Source organism: Fukomys damarensis, unplaced genomic scaffold, assembly GCF_012274545.1.
Source record: "Fukomys damarensis isolate Sample0158 unplaced genomic scaffold, DMR_v1.0_HiC HiC_scaffold_24, whole genome shotgun sequence".
Classification (NCBI taxonomy): domain Eukaryota; kingdom Metazoa; phylum Chordata; class Mammalia; order Rodentia; family Bathyergidae; genus Fukomys; species Fukomys damarensis.
Window position 1 is genome coordinate 69,244,092 of NW_022900936.1, and position 27,446 is coordinate 69,271,537.

A 27,446-nucleotide genomic window follows, 5' to 3' on the forward strand; every position below is an offset into this window, starting at 1 on the left:
CTGGACGCAGGGTGCCACCTGCCTTGTTGTACTGGATGCAGCGGCGCAGCAGCTCTGAGGCGAGGTCGAACTTGCCGCCTGAGCTATAGATGTCAGCCAGCAGGAGCCAGCTCCTCTCCAGGTCCTCAGCCTCGGCCAGGGTCCACGGAGCCTTGGCAAGGCGCTTCAGCTGCGTGCGCGCCTTGGGCACCTGCTTCAGCAGCATGCAGGCCTGTGCCATGCCCAGCAAGGCCGGGACACTGTCCTTCTGCAGAGGGGCGGGAGGGGGGGTCGGTGTCCTGCCTGCTGTCATCCGCCGCACTGCCCGCTGGTCCCCCAGACCGAGCCGGCATACCTCAGACTGTGCTATCTCCAGGAAGGTTTCCAGAGCGGCTTCCACGTTGGTCTTCTCCCGGGTGGCCAACAGGCACAGGCTCTGCAGCAGCCGCTGCTGGGTCTGCCCGAAGGCCGAGAGCGGGTAGAAGTCCCGCAGCAGCTTCTCCGCAGTGCGCACGCCCTGCTGCTCGGATTCCTTCCTAGCAGTGGAGCTCTGGGCTTCAGAGGCAGCCCCCAGCCGGCCCCCCCTGAGGCTGCAGCCCCCACCCAGGCTACTGCCCCTGCCCCCATCCTTACTTGCTCTTAGTCAGTTGGTTCTCAAAAGCCTCTCCACCCACAATCTCATTATCTGGGTTCAGACAGATGTGCACCATGTAGTAGTTGGCCCTCTGACCCCAAGTGGTGTCCTTGCGGGCTTTGTTTAGGAACTTCAAGGCCTGGTTGGGCTGTCCTGTGTGCCTGCAGTGCAGCACACCGAGAATCAGGGAAGCAGTCCGAGAGTACAGGGAGACACAGGGGCTGTGTGTGAGTGCATAGAACTGGGGCCACCTGGTCCCTCTCCTGGCTCCATCTTTCTGCTTCCCTCGGCCTGGAGATCTTTCCACATCTACTAGGGAGGGCCTCTTGCCTGCGGCTGCCCTCAGCACATGCATTCCCACTCACCAGCAATAGATACCTCTGCAGTAGTTGAACCCTGGCTCCATAGGCACCCGGCTGGACCTCTTCTTGGCCAGTTGAAAGAAAGCAGGAGCCTCGTCAAGTTTGCCACTTCTTCGCAGCAGATCAATTAATTTGTCCAATACCGAAAAATTGTCTACAATAAGAGCAGAGAACTCCAGGCTGTGAAGGCCAAGAGTTGTATCAGGCAGGGGTGGTATAGTGTGGCCTCGCAGGGAGAGAAAGCTGGGGTGTCGGGCCCTTCAGAAGAACCAAGAGGCACTGCCCATCTGGGCCAAGCAGGAACATTCCTGCTCCAGTGTTGCTCTGCAATGTTGAGTGAATACTAATAATGCTGAAAATAGTAATGCTAGCAGTCAACTACTCACGCCCCATGTAGTCTTCCTGGTACTAGGTACTTTCCTCTGTATTAGCTACAGGATAAAATAGGTATTCTTTATTATTCGTGTTTTACAGATGACAACTCTGAACACAGGTCAGTTAAATAATTCGTAAAAGGTTACACTGTTTACGAGGATTCACAGCCAGGCAGTTCCAGGGCCCCACTGGCTCCAGGACCAGGACTCCTAGTCTAGGGATTTGTTAGATCAGGGCAGACTCTGCTGAGGGCCTGTGGTGTGGCATGTGCCCCAGTGAGAAGGGGTGATCTTCTGCTGCACTGAGTGGGAAAGGAGCTACACTGCAGGGGAGAATTTCCAGGCCACTGTAGATGACCATGACCTCAGAAGAGGATTGTGCAGCGCCTCGGTGGCTGGGATCTGAGGACAGACAGGCTGTCCTGGGTCCAGTGCCAAGTGCCTAGGACCGGGAACTGGCCCCTTCAACTCGGGAACGGCCAGCATGTTCCACTGGGTCTTTATCAGTTTCCTGCCACTCTGGGAACAATCAGAGAGGAAGGGGCTTCCTCTGCCCAGTCAGGAAGGAGGGGAGAGGGCCCACCCTGCTCCAGGAGAGCAGCCTTTGCTGGGTGGGAACCCAGGCAGGCAGTACCAGTGAGCTGAATTACCTGGTGCTTTCTCCAGAACTTGGTGGTAGAGGTTGATGGCTGCTTCATAGTTCTGCTTTCTAAACATAAAGTCAGCCATCATCTGTCAGAGAGCACAAGAGGGCCAGAATTCTTGAAGCAGCTTGGTGGGTGTTGGGAGAGGTTGGGGTGGCAAGCAAGGAAGTAGGAAAAGGTGTCTTCCAAGGTGGCCTCCCTAGGCCATGCGGAAAGCTGCCAGGAAAAGCCTGAGGACCCCCAGGCCCCACCAGAAGGAGAGGATTACAGAGGGTTCTTTAGTCCTCTCAGCAAGAACTTTACCTCTGCCCTTGGAGTGACCTTGGAAGAGGCTGGGGGGTGGGGACTGGGGCAGGCTATTCACCTACAGTGGGTGTGGCTTCCCCTGGAGCAAATCAACCTCACCTCTGGCCTGGGACTGGCCAGGAGATTGCTGCCGCCCCCTGCTGGCCAGCCCACTTGCCCAATTTGGGGCAGTGCCGGGGATGTGTACTCTCAGTAAGGCTTCTCTGCCAGAAAGCCCTTAGGAAGTGGATCACAAGGCAGCAGTGGTTACGGACAGGATTTGGGAGGCAGGAAGCAGCCTGCATCTGGTCACAGGGCCCCTGGGGAGGGCAGGGCGGATGTCTTGGGGCCTCTTACCAAAGAGGCAGTCTCGTGGGTCTGATCCGTTTGCAGGAGAACAGCACAGTGCTGCTCACACAAGTCCAGGTACCCCTGGAGCAGGGAGAGGCGTGCCAGCTCCAGCACCACCTGCAGAGACGTAAGGCAGCATGAACTCACTGGTAACACTGTGGAAGGACCCTGAGACCCCTTTTATAGTGTCCCCCCAGATCCACCGCTGTCAGCTCTGCCTTCAGCAGAGGTCTCGACTGCCCCGGGTGCCACCTTGGCCCCTCTACTCTCCAGTGCTCCAGCCACAGCACGGGCTCTCCTAACTGCCCTCTGCATGCTGACCTGGCTGACACACACTGGTCCTTCAGCCTGAGCTCCAGACTCATCCCTGGGGAGGCCCCCGAATCTGACCCTGTACCCACAGGCCGCTCAGATGGCATGGCATCAGAACGACCTATGCTCCTGCCTGTCCTCCCCTGCCCTTGGGAAACCTGCGAACAGTAACCATGTCTTTGCCCACTGTGTCTCCTTGGCCAGAACAGTATCCGACCCCCACTGAGTGCCTTTAAATGAGTGACTATGAAGTGAGTGAATGGGTCTGTGGCTGAGCTCTCCACTCCGCATGGACTCCAGCGACTATGCCTTCAGCTGGAAATATACTTCACTTGTGACTCTGTGCCGTCTCGGAGGCTTAGCCTGGGCTTCAAGCCCAAGCAACCCTGGCAGCTGCAACCCTCACCACCTCCCCACCTCCAAAGGAGGACCTGAAAATACCAGATGGACACGACTTTCAGCAATTTCTTCCCCACACCACCCAGAGCGAGCCTTCCCAGCTTTGCTCCAAGGCATGTGGTGGGGGGAGGCAGCTCCAAGGTCAGTCTGGTGGAGAAGAACCCGGTCTCCTCGCCTGGTCAGGGAGCTCAGCGAAGCTCTGGGCCCGCGGGTGCTGGGTCCGGGACGACCCACCTTATTGTCGGTGGGTGAGTAGGAGAGGGCGTCCCTGTAAGATTGCACTCCCTTGGCATAGTCCTTCTCTGCCGAGTAGAATTCCCCGAACAGCATGCAGATGGAGGTTGCCAGTTGCTTCTGGGAGGGAAGCATTTCTGGCTGCTCCAGTGGAACCCGCTTCAGTATCCGAGTCTGGAGGTTCAAGGCCTTGGGAAACCAATAAAGTGAGGATTAGAAACCGAGGGACCCGATGTGCCAATTCACAGAGTCCCACACTCTTATTTCAGAGCCGGCAATGTTAGAAAGGCCATCTTAAGTGACCTTGAGCAAAACTGGGTCACTCTGGACAAGGAAAGCCACTTGCTGAGTACACAGTAGGCGAGTTGGCACTGTCCCGGGGCCACAGCAGAAGCAAAGGCACTCAGACGAAGCACAATTGTCCTTAGTTGCGTACCAGCCTCCATCACGCTCGAGGTCCGGGACAGCAGCCCTACCAGATGGATCGAGCACGCGGCAGGTGTCCAAAGTGGGCTGTGTTTTGGTGAACGCACCTGTTCTGGGTACGCTGCCCTGTCGGGAGTTTGAGGCAGCCCCAGCTAATATCCCTGACACAAAACGGCAGGTGAAGAGCCGCAAGTGCAAAGCAGGGCCACACTCCAGGACATGAGTGCCTCTCAGCTTCCCAGAGATTAAAAAGAGGAATGGGAATTCAGTGGGCAACAAGGGAATAAAGCAGCTCGAGCTAGCAGAGGCTGGGCTTTCCTCCCAAACCCCAGGATGTACCCCAAGAACAAGTGAGAAACTGCTTCTGGGTGGAAAAGTGAGGCAATCATGCCAGGAATGGCCCAGAGCCAGGAGTAGCCCCGTATGGAGAAAGCTTGGGTTGGGGCAGGCTGGCCTGGTTCACATTTCACATACATCTTGGCTGGTACACGCTCGATCTTGACCAAAAGGCCCTTGGCTGGTATAGATGCTCTTTGACTTAAGATGGAGTAGCGCCCATCATAAGCTGAAGATATTGTAAGTCAAAGAAGTATTTAATACACCCAGCCTAGTGTGTGGGGCGGCATGGTGAACGGTGGCACGCGTGCTGCAGCAGGCTGTCTGTATCCCTGAACGTGCTAAAAGGTTCACCATCACTGCTAAGCAGCACCAGCTGTTTCCACTTGAGGTAAAGCAGCTTACTGGAAGTGTGGCTGGCTACAGGGCCACATGCTGACAGTTCAGGACAAGATCACACTCCAAAATGGGAAGTACAATTTCTACTGAACGCATATCACTTTTTATCATTACAAAGTTATAAAATCCTGAGTCATGGACACCTGCACTTGACTTTGGGCATGTATCTTTTTTTTTTTTGGTTGAGACAGGGTCTCACTATATAGTTGAGACTGTCCTGGAACTCACTATGTAGCCCAGGCTGGTCTCGAACTCACAGGGATCCTCCTGCCTCAGCCTCCCAAGTGCTGGGATTACAGGTTTGTGTGTGTGTGTGCCCTTTGGGCATGTATTGTAACTTCTGTGCATCTTATCTGTTAGGAATATCAGAGTGTGTATCCCAAGGGACCCCTGAAAATTAAAGAAGAAAGAGAAAAGCCTAGCGCAGAGCCTGGCACTGAGCTCTCAGCACCTGGGGACTCCTATCACCAGCGTCACTGTTACCACCATCACCCCTGAGGTGTATTACTTCTGTCACCCAGCTCAAAGCGCCTCAGGGGCACCTTAATGGAAGAACAAACACTGGGAATAAATGGAAGGTGAAGTTCAGAGTTGCAACCTGGGTCCTCTCTTGAGGAAGATGGCTGGGGCCATTCAGACCTGCAGCCTTATCCTCCCCTATCTTCAGCCTCCATCAGGAAATGGCAGAATAAGTCAAGTACCTTGTTCAAAGTCTCTAGCACCTCTTCTTTTTTGTAGCTCTTGTAAACCTTTGCCAGCAAAAGCAAGCACTTGACATCATTCATCATGGAAGGGATGTCTTTGACTGCCAAAAGGAAACTCAGATTAATGCTCTGGGCTCCTGGAAAGCAGGACCCCAGCTTACTTGGGAGACACGTGGGGTGGGGGCGGCATGCCTGCCCTGGATGCCAGAAGCGATCTGGAGTGCTGCCTCACCGAAATCATGTCCCAGCGCCTGCTTCAAAACCTTTTCTGCTTTGTTGAACTTCTTTAACTTCAGAAGCAGTTCGGCTAGATCGCAGCACAGAAAGTCCTGCCCGCTAATCTTCTGAGCAGCTTCATAATAATTAATTGCCTTAGCATGAACAGGAAACATTGGCCTCGAGTGCTTGACACCATGTTTCCCCCGCACCCGCCCCTCAGAGGCCTCAATTGAGAGGGTCCTCCAAGCTGGCACAGGGTTCGAGCCTGTGCCTGAGCAAGCACAATAGTGGTGGGCAGTTGCTGAGTGCCCTTGGCACCCCACCTGGCAGGAAATTGGGGTGCAAATTCAGCTGCCCTCCTCCTACCCACAGCCCCACTCGTGTGTCCATCCTCCTCCACCTCCCCTGATGGGCCAGCCCTGCCCACCTCTGCCTCCAGTCCAGCCTGACCTTGGAGTACTGGTGCGTCTTCACATACGCTTGCCCAATCCTGCTGACCAGGGAGGCGTCATGTGGGTTCTTTCTGCAGGCCTCGTCATAGACCTCTAGAGCTTTCTCAGGCTGGTGGGGAAAGAGCGTCTCTCTCACCTCCTACTGGAGAAGCGAGGCTGGACTTCACCGTGGCAGAGCCCACGTTGGCAGGGCTGTGAGGCCCCACACTCACCTCCTGAATGTTCATAAAAGCATCGCCCAGGAGCAGGCTGGTGTGGGGACCGGGCAGATGTTCACAGAGCTCACTGCAGGAGACATCAGAATCTTACCTCAGGCCTGTGTGCCCGTCACATTCCTGAATCCACCCTTTTTTTCTTTCCTGCTGATTCTGCCTGGCATTCCTTCACCATTTAGTAGCTGGACAGCCTAGCGTGTGTGATGTATTGTGTCCACTCCAGGATCTCCTCATTTGTCTGGACGGCGGCAGGAGCCTTCACCTCAACTTGTCCAGAGCCCTGCCCCAGAGGCAGCCATGCTGCTCTGTCTCTCTTTTCCTGCGGTACTGGGAACGGAATGCAGATCTCCTGCACGCTAGGCAAGTGTTCTACCTCTAAGCTACATCCCCAGCCCTACATTGCTCTTCCTAAAACTCCAATCTGGCCATACCACCCTACTGCTTGTTGGTTTCCCACAGCTAGAGAGCCTCCCTACTCCCTGATCCCCACCTGAGGGTGCCTAACAGGGACTTTTCCCTGAAGAAAGAGATTGAGAAGGTGTCCTTTAGGTCTCACAACCAAATCATACAGAGACAACACCTTGAGGCTGTCCATCCTCAATGACCAAGTCAGTGGACAGCTAGCGCCTCAAGGAGGGGCAGAGTGTGGGCTCGGGGTAGAAGTGTGCTCCACAGTTCCTTTAGCATCTCCCCAGGAGCCAGGCCCATGGGCTCCCACCAGAACGTGTGGGGGCAGGGGACGGGGAGGCAATCAGGGCTAGGGGCTGACTCAGTTCGGTACCCTCAGAACTCATCCACCGGCAGGCACACGGACTGATGGAAACTTTCTTCTTTTGGCCAGATGCATTCTGGGGACACATTCTGGAGACCCAGGTTGAAGAAACACAGGCTGAGACACCACTGGTGAAGACGGTGCCCCTGGGCTGCCCCGGAGCTTACCGGTAGCAGGCGATGTAGAGGCAGGTATCTTTGCGGGTCTGCAGGTAGATGCTGGCCATCTTCTCCTTGGCTTCTGTGTAGCAGGGCTGCTTGGGGGTGATGTCCTTCAGCATACTCAGGGCCAGGTCCACGTTTCCCTTGCTCAGGGCCAGGTCCACATTGGCGATAGTGATGCGGATTTCCTCTGCTGTGCCGCTGAACTCGTTGATGGCATCCTGCATGACCTTGGTGGCCTCATGCTAAAACATGGGAATGAAACAGAGCTTTCATTAGGCATCATCCACGACAGGTGGACAGCATTTAACCCCTCTTCTGGGAGCCAGGCATAGTGGCACACGCCTCGTAATCCCAGCACTCACTCCGGGAGGCTGAGGCAAGAGGATCCCAAGTTTAAATCAAGCCCAAGAAACTTAGTGGTTTAACAAGACTATCTTGAAATAATAAAAAAGGTCTGAGGATGTAGCTCTGTGTGAAGGCCCCGAGTTTCATCCTCAGTACCTCAGAAACGACAACAAAAACCCAAACCAGAACAATCTCCTCTGGTAAAGGTACAGCAGGTGGCTCAGTCAGCCTTTGGAGCAGCTGTGGAGGCAGGAAGGAGAAAGACCAGTCAAAGACCTGGTCAATGATCCTGGATGGCGGGGAAAGATGCCCAGGGAGCTCAGGGACACAGGGCCCCTCTGAAACATGCCCGTTCTTCAGCACCTCAGAATCTTTACAGTTCCCTCCTGCATAAGAACTATGGGCCCACCTCCTGGTATTTTCCACTTCGGGCCAAAGATATTTTAACGTTCTAGTAACTGGCACGTACAGGTCAATTTGGTTACTCTCTGCCCGCTTTGGTGCTTTTCTGCCCTGAGTTCAACCTTACCAGAAACTGAGGCGGCCAACTATGCTTTGTTTGCCTGGTGTGTTGGTACCTTTTTTTTTTTTTTTTTTTTTTTAATGGCACTGGGGATCGAACTCAGGTCTTAGTGCTTATGAGGCAGGCGGTGGAACCACTGAGCTAAATCCTGGTCCTACCTTCTTGCTCTTTTCTGGGCCCTTTGCTTCCGCTCATTTGTTTAAGCCATTACAGAAAGTCCTTTTATTTAATAGGTGTATTTGCTTCATCTTACTATCATAGATTTATGTTCTTGGACTTTTGTCAACTTACTGTGATTCCGCTTTTATATGCTCTTTGTGGTTTGCTTTATTTTGGCCTTGAACCTATATCTTTGTTTCCTTTTTCTTCTTCGCTAACTCTTGATTAATTTGATGGTCTCCTTTCAATTCTCTTAACAGTCATCTTTCTCCCATGAAATACTTTAAGTACTTATTTCAGACCCTCCCTTCTAGAGAGAGGGAAATTAGTGTACATCGTTTCCTGCCTTCCTTCCTTGCTCTCTCTTCTCTTGAATTTTTGCATGAGGTATTATAGTGAAATCATTGCTATTTTAAATTTGATGGGTCTTATTTCCAGAATTTAGCAATTATACTGGCTTAAAGTAAAAATTACCAGTTATTTAGATGTAATTGGATTTATTTAGATTGGTTCTGTGTTTAATAGGATTTAATTCTTACCCTACTATACCTCCAGTTTTATTTCATGTTTTGGTTGGCTGGATTTTATCTACAAGTAGGTTTTTCGGAAGTGTTAACTGTATCACTTTTGAGTTAATCCATTTTTAGTGCCCTTCACTGCTTTTATCTATGAAGGCTATCCCAAAGGACCTTTTGCACTTTTTTTTTGGTACCAGGGACCGACTTCGGGACCTTGTGCTTTCGAGTCAGGTGGCTAAATCCCTGGCCCCACACTTATTTTTTAGTGTTGTCCTACTGCTTCTTGACACCACAAGACAAAGAGACCAGAGGCTGGCGAGGCCAAGCAGTGTGCAGAGCGTAGCTTCTGTGGGGCTTATCCCCAAGTTCTAGCTGAGTAAACCCCGGTGCTTCTTGCCTGTGCCACCGAGATCTTCCAAGGCCTTGGGACTACCTAAGACAGTTGAGTGGGCTGTACACTACAAAACTCAATGGGACACAATTCATAAAGGCTGTGATTGGCACCCACTAGACTTGCACGACGCTCAGTCTACACAGCCAGTGGTGGTGGCCCTTGTGGACCTGTAGGCTCCGCCTCCCTGAGATATTCATGGAGACAGAGAAACAGGCAGAAGCCAGATCATGGAGAACCCACAGACTCATCTGGAGGGCTATGGGGGCCACTGCAGTCTTTCAGGTAGGGGAGAGGAGAGAGAGGCTCCTAAATGAGTAAGAAACAGCTCAAGTTAAAGCACTGACAGAATCTGAGAGCCTCGTTTCTGGGCCAACCTGCCCCAGGCCCCCAGGAAGGGAGCACAGCACCTCTTACCAGCTCCCCGTTCAGCTGGAGGGCGTCCACCAGCTCCAGAAGGATGGACGCCCGCTCACTGGGCTGCATGGAGGGCCCTCGGGTCTTTCTGCTTTCTTCCGTCTTCAGAGTAGGCAGTTTCATGATCATTTTCAGCGTCTTTATGGCCTCCTGATAGTCCCCGGACTTGTTGAGGGCCCTGGCCTTGATGAAGTGGTAGAGTGGATGGTCTCTGACCTGGGGGAGAGCACAGCAGGGCGTGGGGGCTGGCTCACAGCGGCCCCTGAGGAGAGCCAGGGAAGCTGGCGCTGGCCCTGCCTGTGCCCAAGTCAGAGGAATGGTAGGGGAGGTGGAGGCTGCAGTCCCCTGGGCTTTGGGATGCTGAATGGGCCACCAGGCAGAGAGGCTCCCCACCTGGAAGTTGTGGCTGACGCCCAGTTCTAAGCAGTGGGAACACATGGCAAAGTTGCCCTGTGCCAGGTAGATCTGTGCCAGGAGGAGGTGGGCATCTGCAGAGGTGGGGTCCAGTTCCAGGCAGCGCTGCACAGTGCTCTGTGCGTTCTCCAGCTCTCCTGGGGATCACAGACAAACCTCAGCCCAGCTCCTCAGAGACCACCAGGCCCCAGGGGGCAGAGGCAGACCTCTTTCCCTGACATGGAAACTACACACTGTTGCCTCGACCCAGACAGAAGTCAGTACCCTCAGATCTGGGTGTGACACCGTCTTGTCTCTGTAACCCTCAGGGAGCTGGCAAACTCACTTTGCTGCTGCTCCTTCTCGAAGCTCCAGGGAATACCTAAATCTCAATTCCCACGTCTAGGCCTAGAACAAAACCTAAAAACATCTCCAACTCTAATAGTCACAATTTACAAAACACCTGCTCTGTGTTCAACATATGCAAAACACTTTAGAAAGTCTGATTTAGTATCTGCACAGCCCTGTGAGGTTGGTTTAAGGATCCTTGTCATTTTTCTTTCTTTTATTTAATTATTTATTGGTTATTCTGAGAAAGGGTTTCACTCTGTAATTCAGGCTCACTATGTAGCCCAGGCTAACCATGAATTTGGAAATCCTCCTGCTTGAGCCTCTCAAGTGCTGAGATTACAGACCTGTGGCCATCACACCCAGCTCACTTTTAATTATTATTCTTTTTTGACAGTGCTGGGGGTTGAACCCTGGGCCTCAAGCATGGTAATTCTACCGATAAGCCATGCCCACAGCCCTGATCTTTGTCTTTCAGTTGTGGGTCCCAGGGCTCTAGTGACACAAATTGCTCAACTCCAAGGGACACATTCTGTGTTTAAGTCCAATCCCGCTCAGCTCCTGACCTGGAGAGCTGGGGGCCTTCTGTGGCCAGGGGTATGGTGGGAGTAGGGACTCCTCCCTCTGCCTTCAGGTCCTGCAACACTCCAGCTTGGGATCATAACTTGGTGGGTTAGGGTGCTCCCGCTTCTGGGTCCCAAACTCCCTGATCCCTCCCTGCATCCGGTGGAAAGGTGGAAAGATCACTACAGCAAACTGAGCACCTGGCGACTTTGCTTTGGCCCCAAACCTGCCCTGCGGGCAACTGCTATCACTCTGTGGGGAGCCCTCCCTACCCGTCCTCAAACCCAGAACACCTGGACAATGTGGGTAACCTTGGCGCTCAGGGGCACGTGGGGCGGGGACTGAGGGTGAAGCAGAGTTCTCAGTGGACTGAACTGTACAAGATGAGGTGCCAGAGGACCGAAACACAGCCACAGTGCTGGGTTCTGGACCTGTGGACACACCCAGGACACCAGAGCGAGGGAAGTGAAAGGCTGCAGCGGGAGACCTTTCAGGGGAGGGCTGGTCAACGAGGAAAGGTCAAGGAGGCTTCCTCGGGGGCCCCTGGAGGCTCTGAAATCCTCACAATGCGGGCCTGGCCGCCCCACGAGGCTGTCTCTGACAACCTTTCACTTTTCTTTTTGCAGTACTGGGGATTGAACTCAGGGCCTTCACAGGAGCACTTTCACATGAGCTACATCTGTAGTACTCTAACTTTTTTAAAAATTTGAGACAGGGACTCACTGAATTGCTACATTGCCCTGGCTGGCCTTGAATTTGCAATCCTCCTGCCTCAGCCTCCAGAATGCTGAGATTTTTTGGGGGGGATGGTATGGGGATAGAATGCTGTGATGAAAGTATTACCACTATGCCTGGCTCTCACAACCCTTTTAACATGGAAACCTCCACCCCTGCAGCCTGACTACCTTATAACAATACTGTGTGCTTAACTATTTCCTCTTACTTGGATGCCAGCTGTGCATCCCGGAAGCTCAGTGACTTTTTTTTTCAGTGACTCCTACCTGCACAGATCAAGGAAGTAAGCATAAGAGGCCTGGGTGGCAGAGACCCCTGCTGGCCAGGGACACTGGAAGGCTCCCTGGGGACTGGAGGCTGGAAAGAGTGTGCAGGTACAGCAGGGCACTTCTGTCCACCACCGGAGGGAGGCTGTGGACAACCACCATGCAGGTGGACTGAGCCCCACCTGAGCACCTACCTGAGAGATACTTGACCTGACCCATCACATACAGGGGGTCCACCAGGGCAGGCGCTGTTCTTACCACCGGACTCAAGATCACAGCGGCTTGTTTAAGGAGTGGGGACATGAGCTGGCCTGGTGCCCGAGGCTGCGGGAACATGAGGGACTGGCTGGGTGCTTTGCCCCATTCTGCGACAGGCGCCCACAGCCCTCAGAAAACATTCTCAGTGCAGGGATTTTCCTTTCTGCCACGCTTATGCTCTCTCTCCCCTCTGTACCATCCAGCACCAGAGCGTGAGCCCAGAGAATGGGGACTTTGTTCTGTCCACTGTCTCCAGCACCTATAGCATGGTGTCTGGCACCCAGTAATACCCTCAATCAGTATTTGTTGACTGACTCACTCATTACAAGGCATTAGGGGGGTATTAAGACTTGTAAAAATATGATCCTTGCCCACAAGGAATCCTGACTGACTGGGAAAGCAGGACAGACGAGTGGAGACTAACACAGTTCTTAGAAGCCTTCTGGAAAAGGGAACCGTGTTCTTGCTGAGGAACAGGAAGGGAGCAGGGCTAGTGCCCTGTTAGAGACAGGACTCCAGGCCTCGCCATGATGTGAGAGTCTGCACCGGAACCAGCCCTGGGGGATCCGTGTGCTGTACGCTCAAGTGTGGAAAGCACTGGGCTCCCTGGCCGCTCGACACACAGACCAGCCTGGTGACACGGGACGGGGAACGTCCTCGCCTCTGTCCTCCAGGCAGGCCACCATTTACACTGGCATTCCAGGCCCCCCCACCCCCAGGTGAAAGTAGACCTTCCTCTAACCTGCTTGGGGCAGAATTGCAAATACTCCTTGGCAATGCAAACCAGGAAGGGGGGGTCCAGCTTTTCCAGGTACTCAGGGCCCAGGGGCAGGCCCTGCGTGTGAGAGAAATGGAGCTCCGCTGCCTCCCTCAGGAGTGCTGTGACCTCCTGCTCCCCCTTGTGCTTCTTGGATGCCAGAAGGGCTTCGAGGAAAACCAGCACCTGCAGAACAGAGGCCCGAGTCTCAGAGTCAACATCAGCTGGGGCAGAGTCGGTGGGGCAAGGGGAGGTCCTGGCTGCACAGCCTGTAACTTGGGGCCGGGAGGGCAGTGACTGGTCCCAAGGAGCCTATTCTCCCGGGAGCTCTGACCTCAGACCTTCCGAGGGACTGCTGCACCTCCTTCAGGAACTCCAGCTGGTGCTCAGCCTCCTCCAGCTCATCTTTCAAGATGTGGCACCAGATGGTCCCTGTTCAGAGGACAGTGGAGGTGAGCAGCCAGCGCGGAAGCAGAGCCAGCACCCAGGAGTCGAGGGCCACACGAGATGGGCAGGAGGGGCCCTGGGCAGGGGATCTGTCCCGACACCTTTACAAATTGAACAGTGTGACCCGAAGTCCAACGGCAATATGAGAAAACATCCCTGGTTCTTGCTCTGGCTTTCACAGCCTCCTAGTGGCCACAACTATTAACAATTTGGGTCTGTTCCTCTAAACACTGACCTAAATATTCATGATATTAATGTAGACAAACATAGCTCAGGGAATGTAGTCAGTGGTAGTGGTCTTGCCTTGAATGACTGAGGTCCCTGTATCCCCAGCACCACAGCAAACAAAATACACATTTTTACGTACACATATGAGCGTACCAGTTTGTGCTTAAGCCCAAAGGAAATCTAATTACATATATAACATCGTACAAGTTCTTGTTTCCATCTTATAAACATACTTTCCCACTGTTTCATACAGAGCTACCCCATTCTATTATTTATTTATTTATTTATTTATTTGGTACCAGGGATCAAACTTGGGACCTGGCACTTGCCAGGCAGGTACAGCCCCACTGAAGTTTGTCACTTTTATTTTAAATAGTTTTTCAATTTTTTTTGTCATCTAGTAGATTAAAATTTTTAGAGTAAAAGGTGAAATATTTTTTTTGTGTAGCTTCTGAGTTTCCAGTTGGGTTTAGAATCCCTAAGGAATCCCACATTTCAGTTAATTTTTATGTTTAAAAATAAACTAAGGGAGCTCAGGGGTAGAGGAGAGCATACACTGAAGAAAAACCAAGGCAAAACAAAACAAAATCATAAATACTTACATCCACTGGAATGTGGTATGAGATGGGTACTCACCTCCATGGCTTTCATAACGGAAAGCCAGTGGTCCGACCAGGAGTTACTGGACAACCTAGCAATTTGACATCAGGCTTCTTAAGCCCCGTTCATCTGTGTATTCCAGCCAGCAATGGCTTCCAGCTGACTTAATTACTGTGGTTTTGTGCTATGTTTTGATGTAGGGAGGGGAATATTTGCTGACCATTCTGGTGCACTTCTCCCTGTTTCCCTAACCAATGTCTTGGTTTTCAATTCTAGCCATCCCAACATTTAGCCTGACTGAGGAGTTTTTCACTTTGCCATAATGTTTGTAATTTCTCACAACTCTTTTTTGTTCTCTGTACCTTTTTCAGAGCAACATGTTCTTACTGACAACAGTCCCTTAAACACTGCAGGTACTTCAGGGGGAAAAGTCTTTATACATGGGGACTTCTCTTTGCTCCTCAGACTGTGAGATTTATAAATCAGGACTGGATGGTTGATTGTTAGTAGCTGGGAAGATTTCCCAACTGCTAAGGTCACTGATTTTTTCCAAGTAGGACACATACGAATGAAGGCGACTCCAGGACCATGAGTAGGGCAGACCTTCTGACCTGTGCACTTCCCTCGATGGCCAATGGGGCTCTCCCAGAATGAGGAAGTGGAGAAGGGCTCAGCCCAGCACACTAGGGGCTTTTGCCTTTGTGCTGAGCACCCAATGTTTTTGTTCTTCACGGTCCTGCTGATGGTGGGAAGTCATCTGGGGCACTGCTCTTCTCCCTCCTGCCCCAGTACCAGAGAAAATCCTCCTTAATTCTAGGCTCTAAACTGGGGGCAGTTCCCATAATCCTGCCATCACCTGTTAAGTGTTTCCTGGGGTGCTTTTCCGCCCAGCTTCTAGTAACTCTGAGCTTTATTCTTGTTTTCCCCAAGCTCTTTGGGGAATGCTGGCCTACTTCTTTCTCTGCTTCTCCTGGTTTACAGGTTACCAGACCTGCTCAACATTTCCATGTATCTGATACCATTTGCCTTACCTGTCCAAGGAAGGTAACTTTCTGATTCGAGGGCTGCAATAGACTCATGATCTCTTTAAAATGTCTTTCATCATTTTCATGGGATTTACGGATGGAGGAGAGTCAAGGTTCTAAGGGATCAGCCTGATGTGTTGAACCAAAAGTCAAAAACACTGCATCATACCCAGGAGAAGTCTGGTGTTTAGTGGGAAGCGACTGCCCCTAAACACAGGACCCTGGAGCCAGGCCATGAACCTGCTGCCCCGAACACTGGACCACACGGCTCTTCAACCCCAACACTGCTGGTCCAGAATTCACAGAAACCATGGAACAGAGGCTTTAAACAATGTAAAATGAAAACAGGTAAAGAACAAAATAAAAGAGGAAAAAGAAAACAGGGCTCATGTTTTTCCACCAGGCTGAGTCCTTCCCTCTTCCATCTGACATTTGCACAAAGGACAAAAGTATCTGGACAGATAGGGAAGTAAAGCTACTTCAATTCCTCTTGCTGGAGGCCTAGCAGCTCAGGGACCCGCTGAGAGAAGTTTGCTGAGGGGAGTCCAGGGGCGCTGCAGGGTTAGGAGAACAGATCTGGCACACCCTGGGGCCTGAGGAGGGACGGGGGGGGGGCCCTCTGAATAGAAGCTTGGTCTTCAGGGGAGGGCAGTCAGGTGGGGCAGGAGGGTCTGGTCACAGCCCGAGGAAGTACTCACGTGCCTCTTCAGTGCATAGGTGCAGATTCATGGGAAGACAGCCTTGCACACCATGCCCCCGGCGCACGCCCACACACTCCGGGAGGATGCCCACGGCAGAGAGCCTGCCTGCCAGCCCACACCCACCTCCCACCCTGCCCTGCACAGACCTGTCAGGGCAGCCATACTGTTCTCTCCCAGTTTCGTGGCCTCAGAGTACCACAGAGCTGCGTCCTTCTCTTGGTTCTGAAGGATGAAGAGGTAGCCCAGCTCCGTGGCCACCTGGGCACAGGAGGGCATGGCCAGGAAGATGCGCTCCATGAAGCTGCTCAGCAGCCGTAGAATCGCCGGGTGCCTTCCACACTACAGAGAGCACATGGGAGGGAGTGGGAAAGGGGGAGTGAGCCCAGCCGGGCTAAGCAAGGCCACATCAGAATGGGGACACTCTGGGCGGGGAATTTAGCTCAGTGGTTCCACCTCTTGCCTCGTAGGCACAAGGTCCTGAGTTCGATCCCCAGTACCAAAAAAGAAAAAAAAAAAAAAAAAAAAAAAAAGAATGGGGACACTCTGGAAGGCCTAGGGAGGACCACGAGAGCTGTGTCTGTGGAACTGTCTATCTCCTGAAGAACCTGCCGTGGGCCACATCTGTGGAAACTGCCTCCAGCCATGGGGTCCTCTGGGGGACTCATTATTGTGTGTTTACAGTAACTGCTCCAAGAAGTCACCAATGAGTTTTTTTTTCTTTCTTTTTTACCAATGGGTTTTTAAAAAATTGAACCTGGGTGAGAGAAGCTCTTTGTTTCCAGGAGCCCCAAAGGGTACAGTCAGTCACAGTCCTTGTTCTATGCAGGGAACGAGGCTGAGGGACTCAGAGTACATGTGGAGGGAGAGATGGTAAGCTGGTGGCATTCACAATTCATTGCTGGCTCCTGAGGCCCAGAGCTGCCCGTTATAGTTCCTTCTGCTAAGTCTTGATTTGGAGCTGAACGGTCTGACCAAGACACAGATTCTTTGCAACGTGGTCTGTTTGGCCTTTTCCTGATGTCAGAGAGGCTGGTGAGGCCAACCTTCCCAGGAACAAGGGTGCTGGGAGAGGGCTGGGTCAGCTGCAATGCTCCCCAGCATGGTGGCACCACTCTGAAACATCAACAGACCCATCTCTCTGGTTTTCATAGCAACCCCAAGGGGCTAAGGATTTGGAGCCCACACATCACCAGTATCAGCCACAGGCTGGCAGGGATCAGAGCTTGGGGCTCCAGCCCAACAGACCCATTTGAGAAGAGGGACCAGGCAAGTTGCCCAGAGCAGAAGCTGAGATGTCTGATAAGGAAAGTGCAGAGAAACACGGACTGGGAAAAACCTTCTTACCAGTCTGCTGACCACAAGAATTTTTTTAAGTTGGAGGCTCGGATTTTGGGGCTCTCTCATCTCTAGTGCCTTAATCAGATTCCTAACATGATCAGTAGCCTGCAGGAACAAAACAGAAATTGTCAAAGGCAGTGTGTAAAACTAATCAGGCAGTGGCTCTCGACCCTAGCTGCACATTTGTAACAGCTGGGAGACTTTATAAAAACTACCCATGCTACCTGGTGTGGAGCTTTAGGGAGCATCATTTCCCTGAGAGTTGGCCCTGAGTATGTGAAGAAAAGCTGTCCTGTCAGACCCACTGGGGAAGGGGCAGTGGTAGGGGTAAGTTGTGCTGTGCCCACACTGCAGCCCACCAGGCCAGCAGCAAACCACCTGGACTGGCCAGACCTTTCTTCCACACCGACCTAAATCAACACAGTGGTTCCTCTGTCCTTCCAGTGATACTCCCAACAGCCTATAAATCAGATTCATAGCCCAAACTTTCCAGGATAGCAGAGGAAGGGTCAGAAAGTCTGGGCAATTGGTCTGAGGTCACCCGACCAGTCAGGGACTGACAGACACGAAAGCTCATGGACTCCTTTCCCCAACTCTCTACCCAGGAGCAGGGAGTCCTGAGTTCTAGCTGCACACATGTGCCAAGAGAGGAACCCAGGGTGACATGGTGGGGCTGGCATGAGGCCAAGGGCTTGAGGTGCTGGGAAAGGATGGCATTCACCAATAACTCTGCCTTGGGATTAAGCCTCAGGCCAGGACCCAGGAAGCCTGGACTAGGAGCTGAGGACAGGCCTGGTCTCTTGTTCCTCCCAAATCTATATGGTAGCCTCCATCTCACTCTCTGCCACAGAACCCACAATCTCAGAACCACGCAGGCAGAGCCGGAGGCTTCCTCTCCCCACCAAGACCCATGGAGACTTGCTTTGCCACACCCTCTATAAGGCAATGTGTTCTCTTTATTCAAAAGGCAATGTTTAGGCAACAGCACACTCTTTTTGAAAAGAAGACCCTGTCCAAGTACTGACACTTTATTAAGAATTCAAGGTTGTTTACTGCATCTGAAGGCAATCTTAGGTTTCTTTGGAAAATCACACAAGGCTTAGAAACAAGTCTGGAGCCACATTTACCTGGTCAGGGGCTGAGCAAGTCCAATCATTCCCTAAAAAAGTAGCACTTCCTACAGTGGGGCATGATGGCAAGAGCCTATAATCCAAGCATTTGGGAGAATGAGGCAGTTCAAGGCCAGTGTGGCCTGCATAGCAACACCCTGTCTCAAAAAACAAATGGTTTTGGGCTGGGGATTTAGCTCAGTGGTTCCGCCACCTGCCTTGCAAGTGCAAGGTCCCAAGTTCGATCCCTGGCACCAAAACCAAAAAGTAAAACAAACAAACAAAAAGAAATGGGCTCAATTCTGAAACACTATCATGACTTTTTTTTTTTTTTTTGTACCGGGGATCAAACTCAGGAACTTGTGCTTACAAGGCAGGTGGTGGCACCACTGAGCTAAATCCCCGGCCATACCACCACGGCTTCTACTAGCAGTTAACACAGACTGGAATACTGTAGTATACTGACAACAGTCCCAAACTGTCCCATTTCTCGTCCCACTTGGTCCTTCTATCTCCCTCACAGCCCGCAAATAACATCTGTATTACACAGGCGCCCACAGGTAGCAGGCGGCAGGACGAGCGTCAGTCTTGCTCCTGGAGGCTGCCCATCTCTCTCTTCAGTTCTGCCCAAAGGGCCACACTAGAACAGAGACCCTTGGCGGGAATAGCACGGGGAAAAGGAAACTGAGACCCAGGGGCATCTTCTAAGTCCCTGGGGCAGGAGGCTTGGGTAGGGGGTGCTCAGCTTCTGAGTCTTGAAACAACTTACCGTGGTTATGTTTCCTTCTCTCGCAAGCTCGTGGACAGTTAGTATTTGGCAGGCATCAATATTGCTTTCATCTTTTTCAAGGATTCTGAAACAGGAAGAGAAGCCACATGAATATTGCTAGGCAAGTCTAGAATGGGGTACTGGCAACTTTAGACTGTCTCCTAATATTCATTCTCCATTCTTCTTTTAATGCTAGAGCTCTCGCGTTAGCCAGGCACACAGACGACCCTTCCCAGCCTCCCTGTGCAGGGGAGCTGTAGCCATGCAGCCAAGTTCTGGCCAACAGGATAGAAGTGATGCGTGTGACACCTGCGGGGAGGGGAGAGGAAAATTTTGCTGGATTACACATCTGTAATCCCAGCACTCTGGGAAGCTGAAGCCAGAGGACTGCAAGTGAGAGCCCACCCTGCGCAAATTAGTGACTGACTGAGATCCTGTTTCAAAATAAAAATTTTAAAAGACTGGAAATGTAGCTCAGGGCAAAGGTCCTTGGATCACTCTCTAGTACAGAAACAACAACAACATACACACACCCACAAACCAGAGAAAGCTGGTGCCAAGGGCGACCTGGTGTGTACTAAGTGGGCGAGAGGGCACACTGCCCGTGCAGCACCGAGGGCAAGAGCGGCGAGATTGCTCGCAGCCTGCTGCCAGGACCTCTGTAATTCCCACTGCCATTATCAGCAGAGCAATCTGCATCCCCCCACAGGGAAGGAGGGGCGTTGTACACATTTTAACTTTTCTTCAGAACCGGGTTGTATATTACGTTACAACTCAGTAACAATTCATCATGAGGAGTCCTGTTCCACAATGCTTTTCAGGAAGAAAATTAGGATCACACATTTCACTTTATTCTATTTTATTTTTGTACCAGGGATCGAATTCCAGTCCTTGTGCTTGCAAGGCAGGTGGCAGAACTGCTGAGCTAAATCCCTGGCCCAGGATCGTACATTTTAAAATCTGTGATCAAAACAGGGTGCTAGAATTTAAAGAGATCACCTTCAGTTGTGCGGGAAAGTCTGTCTTCAGAATGCCCTCCAGTACACTTTCCTCCCTGCCTCCATTTCCATTCCCAGGGCTTCAGGGCCGCCCGGTACTGGAGTATGGTTTCCATGAGGCCCCAGAAGCCCTGATCACTGTTGCTTGGCTCACTCATGTACCCTGCCTGCTACTAGAACTCTTCAGTCAGAGTCACCTTTTGTCTCAAAGTTTGTTTTGACGGCACTGGGGATGAAAGCTAGGGTTTCACACAGGCCAGGCAGGTGTCCTATCACTGAGCTGCGTTCCCAGCCTTTTTTATTTTGAGACAGGTTCTCATTAGGTTGCCCAGGCTGGCCTCAAACTTGCAACCTTCCTGCTTCTGCCTCCCAAATGACTCGGACTACAGGTACCTACAACTGTGCCTGGCTCCTCCACGTTGCTTCTAAATGATATGTAAATTTCTATCTTTCTTTTTTGGTACCAGGGATGGAACTCAGGACCTTGCACTTGTAAGGCAGGTGGCGTAACCACTGAGCTAAATCCTCGGCCCTTGATTCATTTATCTTAGGCCACATCCCCTGGCCTCATGTTGTGATGGCGGAATCGTCTGCATATGCCAATCCTGTCTCCCAATGTAATCCTGTCACTATCACAACACCTCCAAAGGTGAGAGTCACCTTCCGGTCCACATTCTCCCAACTTGGCCAGTGAAAGCCACCCTTCACCTGTGTGCTGTTTCCATTGTCTGCTCCCAGTCCTGCTGAGCGAGGAACAGCTGCATTTTCAGGACCAAGGCTGGCAGGAAGCTCCCCGAGGTTGCAGAGATCTGGTTCACCACGTCTAGGGCCCCCGAGTAGTTGTGCTGCATCATGAGGTAGGTTGCCTGCCAGGAGGCAGAGAGGAGCCTCGGTCAGAGTCTCCACAGGATGAGGTCAGATCTGTGTGGTGGGGCCAGGGGGTCCTCAGAGCCCCCAAGGAGGGGTCATCACTCAGTGACCAGGGTGTCAACTATCTTGGGCTCCTATGTGGACCCTGAATCCTGAGCACGGGCAGCTTAGGCATACCTGGCATAGGGCAAGGCCTCATGAGGGTCACCCAAGGGGGAGAACTAAGGTCCCTGGCATTTTCCAATTCCACGAATTGTCCATTCACTCTATTTTATTTTCCTGAATTTCATCACCGGGAACTGATGTTCACTGAGGCCCAGTTTACATCTCTGAATCAGTTATGGTTCTCGGGCCTTGCTGTAGAGATTTTCCTTGGGCTGGGGTCCTGCCCCCGAAGGCCCTTCCAGCCACCAGGCTCTCCTGAGAGTCCTGAGGTTGCCCTGAGGGTCAGAGGACCAGAGGGCAAGGCCGCTAACAGACTTGAAAGTGGATTCTGAGAAGCTGGCTTAGCTTAGCCCTACTGCAAGCCCCCTCCCCAGGGACATCTCACTAAAAACAAGAGCACATTGTGCTAAAGAAGAGAGTCACGTGCAATGTGCTCTCTGCAGCTCTCTTTCTACAGGTGCAGTGGGAAACAAACTACCATCCAAACAACAGGTGGTAAAGGACACCCTACCCGTGCAACTGTGGACTGGCTCGATGTAGATGTCCAAAATGACATTTGCTTGTGACGGACATGACGCAGGAAAAAAGAAACCCAACAATAGCACTATCCTCCACCTGATAAGGTGCGCCACACATGACCCCTGCAGGACGGGCAGTGGAGGGCTCTCAGTGGAGTGGCCCTTGGGCAAAGGACCAGGGCCATGGAGTGGCCTTGCTGGGTCACCCTACTGGCCTACAGCCAGTGTCTAGTCCTGGAGGGGATCCCCGCAGGGCCACGCAGCCTCTGTGGTGCCCAGGGAGCCAGCTGAGCCTCTACTGTGACTGTCGACAGCCCAGCTTCTCTGCCATGGTGCTCTCCCCAAGGGTCTGCCCCAAGCCTCCCACCACAAATCTCCACTGCTTCTGCTGCTGCCTGGAGGCCCCGAGTGCACTGACAAAACCTGGGACACACCACCTGGCAAGGTCAGCCTGAGCTGCTTGGAGTGACTGCTGAAAGCACTGTTCTCCTCCATCCTTTTATTTTTTTTCAGTACCAGGGATTGAATTCAGGACCTCACACTGGTGAGGCAGCTCAGTACCACTGAGCTAAATCTCTGGCCCTCCTTCACCTTTTGACTCTTCGGGACTTTGGTGTGGACTGGAGTGTGTGTGTGTGTGTGTGTGTGTGTGTGTGTGTGTGTGTGTGTGTGTAGGTGCTAGGACCTTCTGTTTTAATGAGTTGTACAAATAGAAAAGAATAAGAGAACATTTTTTTTTTTCTCAATGATTGAGTCAGTGAGGGCCACAACAGGAAAAAAAAAAGCAACTTAATTTAAATTAAGGTCAGAAAATGCAAAACATCATCAAATGTATGCCTCCCTTCTCTTATGGCCGTAAAATAACTTGAACTGGACGGGAGACAGAGACTGAAATGGAAAAAGTGAAGATATGGAGTAAAGGGCCAATGAGGGAAGTCAAGAAAGAGGGAAAGAGAGAAAGCCTGAGTGAGTCCAGAAAGAACAAAGCCTAAAAGCAACCCTGAGTCCCTCCACGCACAAGGAGGAGGAGGAGGGCAGTAAGACTTGCAGGAACCCTGGGCTGCTGTGCAACCTGGGCTAGTTGCTGGCTCTCTCTGGACTTCTTATCTATTGGATTTGAGGCACTGGAGCCTGTGGCTCTGGCCTGGGTCTTCTGCTAGATCCCTGGCTCCAGTGGCTTGCCCAGTGACTCCCACCTCCCACCTCCCCTCTGCCCACCTTCCCCATCAGCCCCAGCATGTCTTTGTTGCTCTGAATTCCTTGCTCCAGGTACTTGATGGACTTCTTCACGACATGTGGCTTCTCTGAGGTGAGGTCCACCCAGCCTTTAAGCACATAACCCTGGGATGAAGGTAAGAGGGAAAATAAGCCAGTGGTCCTCAGTGGGCTTGGCCTGCCAGCGCATGTCCCACCCTTTGCTGTCCTGCCTGGCACAAGCACGCAGATCCCAAGGTGGCCCAGCCTCACGCTGCTCCAAACCAGGTCCTCCCGCCTGATCTGCCACCGTGAATCCACAGCACAGCCTGGGTGGCCCTTTGCCACCCACCCCTGCGCCCTCCCCCCTCTCACCACTTGCCGCTGACTTTAGGTGGGAGGGGTCAGGAACCAGCCCAGGGGCTGGCTCTGTGCTGAAGCCCGGGCATGCCCTTCGAAGAGGCGAGCAGCAGCCCTGCTGAGCCTGTGGACTTGGCTGGTTCCAGCCTCGCAGGGAAGATGGAGAGGCCAGGCCTGGGAAGTAGACTGGGGCAGGGATACTTGGAAGCCTGTCCCTCGGTGGCCTAACAGTGTTTTTCTTTTTCCATTATATCTCCCTTAAGAGCTTTTTAAGACAAGCCCTCCTCCTCTTTGAAATTTTAATGTCACGGATAGGCCATATTTAGGCATTATGTACTGTGTATGTGTATCAATGCTTTTTAGATTAAAAAGTCAGATTTTTCTTTCATTCCTTTTGCGAAGAACAGATGTTTATACCCCTGAAAAGCGATCCCAGCTCTGCCAGGAACTCATGGCCTGGAGCATCAGACTGTACGTCGACCCAGACACACTGGATATGACACCCCCAGTGCACACGAGCCACTACTCGAGTTGCCACAGAGAGGGAATGGCTCTGTGTGACCAGCTCATTTGAATTTTCAAAGAACCAGGAAATGTGGACTTTTAGGTAAAAACTTTCTGATTTCTAAATGTCAGCAAACGAATTCAAGATTTCTTTCAAAAGCATAATGCAGACTCTGCAAACCTAGAGATGAGATTCTGGACGAATGCCACTGTGTTGCAGGACAACATGGGTGATGCACTCTGCTCACCCTGGGGCGGCCCTCCCCCAGTTCTAGCACCCTCTGAGGGAGTCGTGGGCCACCCCACTATGATAAATGCTGCTGTCTTCAGCCACTGCCCCCAGGATGGCCGGTACCTCTCTGAAGCCGCTGGAGACCTTCAGCATGTGGTCAACATACTCCCTGGCCTTGTCGTGGTAGTCCATGAGCCAGAGGAAGAGGCCGGCATAGTACAGGGCAGCCTCACTGGCCAGCCTGCGGACTTCCTTCAGGCTGCTCTCCAGCTCCTGAATTGCTTCTCGATCTGTAAATTCAAGGGCAGAGGAAGAGACTGAGTTAGGACAAGGAGGTTTTCCTGCTTCCTCCACGGGTGCCACAGGCTCAGGGAAGTGGCTCTGAACACCCTGGCTCAGTTTCAACATGTACAGCTGACCACAGGCCAGGCCAGGGCCTGGGCACCAGCAATACCTGCTCTGCAATGCCACGGGGAGGGGCTGCTGGGGCCTAGACACGGTCTGCCCTGAGATTTACCATTTCTGCTCTGTGCCAGTAGTGTGCAGAGCAAACAGAACTAGTGGGAATCCTTGGTCACAGGCCCACAACTCGTGCTGGGTGGGCAGAAGACAGCTGTACATTCTCCTGGCTCCTCTCCCTGACTCTAGAGACATGGAGATTAGGGGTGACATTATTTATATGGGCTTGATTTTTCTGACAAGATCTTGGCAAAAGAATGAAGGACCTTCCCCAATTCCTGGGATCTGGAAGGAGAAGCCCTCACACCCTCTGCTGGCTCCTACTAACTGGGCCTTGGCATGAGGTCCTCTCTGAGGCTCCTGGGGGAAGGAGCCGCAGCAGCCTCTCCTCACAGTCCTCCATCAGCGACCTTGGGGCTGTGTGTTTCTGGAGTGCGTTTTCTTCCTGCTGGGCGAGGCCTGGCTCAGAGGGGCTGTACTCACCGATGGTTTCACAGCATCTGTGAGCATAAAGGAGGGCCATGGCAGAGCACAGGGACAGGTCTGGGTGACTGCGGATATTCTCCAGCTCGCTGATGGCATCCTGGACACGCTCTGCAGAGTCCACACAGTTATGCTTTCAGGCTTCGGCCCAGAGGGCAGGAAACTGGCAATACACAGATTCCTACCAGGGCTGACCCATGGCTTGCACCACCTGCTCTCACTCAGCATCTGGGGACTAATTGGGCCAAAAGGTCCCTATAGCTTAGATTCCCTGAAGTTTACCTTCCCTTCCTGCTAAAGGGATACTAGCACCATGGTCCAGACTGCCAGGGGCTGGTATCTGGAAGCTGAGTGATGTGCCTTCAAGTACTTGTGGGGATACTTGTAAGGCTGGGACTAGGAGTTGGTGGTTAGTTTTAAATAAGGACCTCGGGCAGGACACTCCCAGCTAGGTGCTCCAGAGCGATGATGGACACTTATCCTCATGTTCCCTGATACTGGCACAGGCAGCTCCACGGAACCCTCTGATGTGAGTCAGCACTGCACAAGTCCCTCTTCTTCCCATACCTGCCTGTAATTACACCTAACACTTCCTCCTCTTTTACCTGCACAACCAGCCTACAGCCTGGAATTAGTTCAATTAGCCATCTCTCCAGCCACTCATCTTATAGAGGGAAACTGAGGAGCAGAGAGCAAGTGAGCTGAGTTCTCAAGGGTTATCTAGGTAAGGATTGCCTTGGCTTCTGTGGATTAGTCTGTATTATACTCAGTAAAATAGTTTCCATGAAACACAACTAAGATATAAGTAGGCATCCAGCTGCAGCCAGAGCTGGGTTAGCCCTGGGTTCGTGCCTGGTGTCAGAAGGCCAACAACGCCATGTCCTTACTTTCCCTGAGGACTCCGTAAGCTTTAAAGAACTGCAACACGGGGTCATTGCTGAACTTCTCCAGGCCCACAGCTACAACCTGCTGCACATGGTGGAAATACTTTTCCCGGCTATAGTACACGATCCCAGCCTGCATGGAGAAAGACACAGCTGTGATAGCCCCAGTCCTTCCCTGTCTCTGTTCTGACCTAGATGGGAGGGGACCTGCTCCCTTCTCTGTCCACCCCCACTCCTAAGGCTTTGCAAAAGGAAGAGAAAGGGGGAAAGTTCATGTTTCACCCAGTCCTTTAGCGGTCCTGGGAAGAGCGATGTGAAGTTTCCTGGGAACAAGTTTGTGAAGCCTTTGTTTAGGGCTTACCATCAGATTCTGGTTAAAATGTGATGTAGAATTCAACAAGTTTCGTTTTAGGAGGGCAATAAGGAGAAAGAGTGAAGAACAGTACACAGGTACAAGTTTATTGTGGGCCTGCCACCTGTTGGGAACTGTTACCAAGGGATTTAATTCATTACTTTAGGTATGATTTTCTCCATTTCTTTCACAGTTAAGGAAGCTGAAGCCCTTAGACACTGGCTTGACAAAGGTCATGCAGTAATGGGGTAGGGATTCAAAGCCAAGTCTCACTTCCCCTCAGGTTTGTGGATATTAGGGCTGGGGACAGATGTGGTTAGATTGTAAAGGCTTTGTGGGCCATATGAAAAGAATCCAGTCATCATCTTAAAGGTAATAAAGAGGAAGCAGTTGGAACGGTTTGAAGTAGAGGAGGGATGTGTTCAGATGTATGTTTTTGTAAAAACTGCTCTGGCTGCTGTGGGGTGGTGGTGTGTGTGCACAGGGGTGGGCAACAGGGAGTATGCTGGTAAAGGGAGCTGAGGCAGAAGAAACCAGACCAGGGGAGGCTGCTGTGGCCCATCAGGGGAGAGAGAGTGGTGGCCCTGGGCTAGCAGATAAAAAGTGAGTGAGCCTGGAATCATTTAGGTGACATTTCTCATTGACGGGATTGGAGGATGGGTAAGGGGAAGAGGTGCAACTTAAGTCAGGAGATCAAATAGCGATGGCATCTATGCAGGTCGGGGAGGCAGACAACGCACACGCTGGAGCAGGAGGTAGAGGGGGTTAATATAATGGAAACGGGATGACTTGTTTTGGGGGACCTCAGGGTACAGGACCGGGTAGGGGAGGGGGCGCTAATCTGGGGCCCAGGATGCCCGGAAGGTACCACAGGCAAGACACTCCTCAGGAGGAGAGAGGCAAGCTCAGGCCGGACAGAGGACAGAGCGGAGCAGCTAGGGAGGTGGCTGGAGAGCAGCCGGGCTGGGGGTCACCTGGCGGGGGGCGAAGCGTCGAAGAGGAACTGCGCCGGGCCACGCACCAGGAGGGAGGAGTCACTGCCGCTCATCTCCGGCGGCGGGTTGCCAAGTTCAGGCGTGGAGGAGCAGCGCCGGGCCGAAGTCAGAGGTCTGAGTCCTCGGCTCACCTCCAGCAGCCGGCTGTCGGACGCGCGCGCGTCCTTGGAAACTTGGCTGCTGGCCGGTTGCTAAGCGCGGCGTCTTGCGGAGTGGGCGGAGCACGGAGCTCACGTGACGAGGCGCTGGTAGTCGAGCGCCGAGACAGCGAGCCCGCGCT

General features: G+C 52.4%; 1 protein-coding gene across 3 annotated transcripts in view; it reads right to left on the reverse strand.

Annotated features, from left to right (window-relative positions):
• Positions 1–27,365, reverse strand: part of Ttc21a (tetratricopeptide repeat domain 21A) — a 28,434-nt gene extending 1,069 nt beyond the window's left edge. Inside the window, exons 1-26 of one of the 3 annotated variants that reach the window (XM_010618453.1) lie at positions 27,193–27,365; positions 25,823–25,952; positions 24,936–25,046; positions 24,117–24,283; positions 22,922–23,044; positions 20,859–21,016; positions 19,153–19,237; positions 17,281–17,379; positions 16,083–16,275; positions 13,270–13,367; positions 12,921–13,121; positions 12,115–12,244; positions 10,008–10,165; positions 9,615–9,830; positions 7,265–7,503; positions 6,323–6,395; positions 6,109–6,219; positions 5,672–5,810; positions 5,437–5,540; positions 3,575–3,763; positions 2,636–2,746; positions 2,000–2,081; positions 979–1,129; positions 613–774; positions 335–515; positions 23–247 (exon numbers count right to left, since the gene is read on the reverse strand). In XM_010618453.1, coding sequence (XP_010616755.1) covers positions 23–247; positions 335–515; positions 613–774; positions 979–1,129; positions 2,000–2,081; positions 2,636–2,746; positions 3,575–3,763; positions 5,437–5,540; positions 5,672–5,810; positions 6,109–6,219; positions 6,323–6,395; positions 7,265–7,503; positions 9,615–9,830; positions 10,008–10,165; positions 12,115–12,244; positions 12,921–13,121; positions 13,270–13,367; positions 16,083–16,275; positions 17,281–17,379; positions 19,153–19,237; positions 20,859–21,016; positions 22,922–23,044; positions 24,117–24,283; positions 24,936–25,046; positions 25,823–25,952; positions 27,193–27,219 — 3,663 coding nt within the window. In that variant the 5' untranslated portion in view covers positions 27,220–27,365. Of the gene's footprint in view, positions 1–22; positions 248–334; positions 516–612; positions 775–978; positions 1,130–1,999; positions 2,082–2,635; positions 2,747–3,574; positions 3,764–5,436; positions 5,541–5,671; positions 5,811–6,108; positions 6,220–6,322; positions 6,396–7,264; positions 7,504–9,614; positions 9,831–10,007; positions 10,166–12,114; positions 12,245–12,920; positions 13,122–13,269; positions 13,368–16,082; positions 16,276–17,280; positions 17,380–19,152; positions 19,238–20,858; positions 21,017–22,921; positions 23,045–24,116; positions 24,284–24,935; positions 25,047–25,822; positions 25,953–27,145 lie in introns of all 3 variants that reach the window. The other 2 variants (XM_033755894.1, XM_033755895.1) reach the window with 2 other exon arrangements.
• Positions 27,366–27,446: the final 81 nt, after the last annotated feature.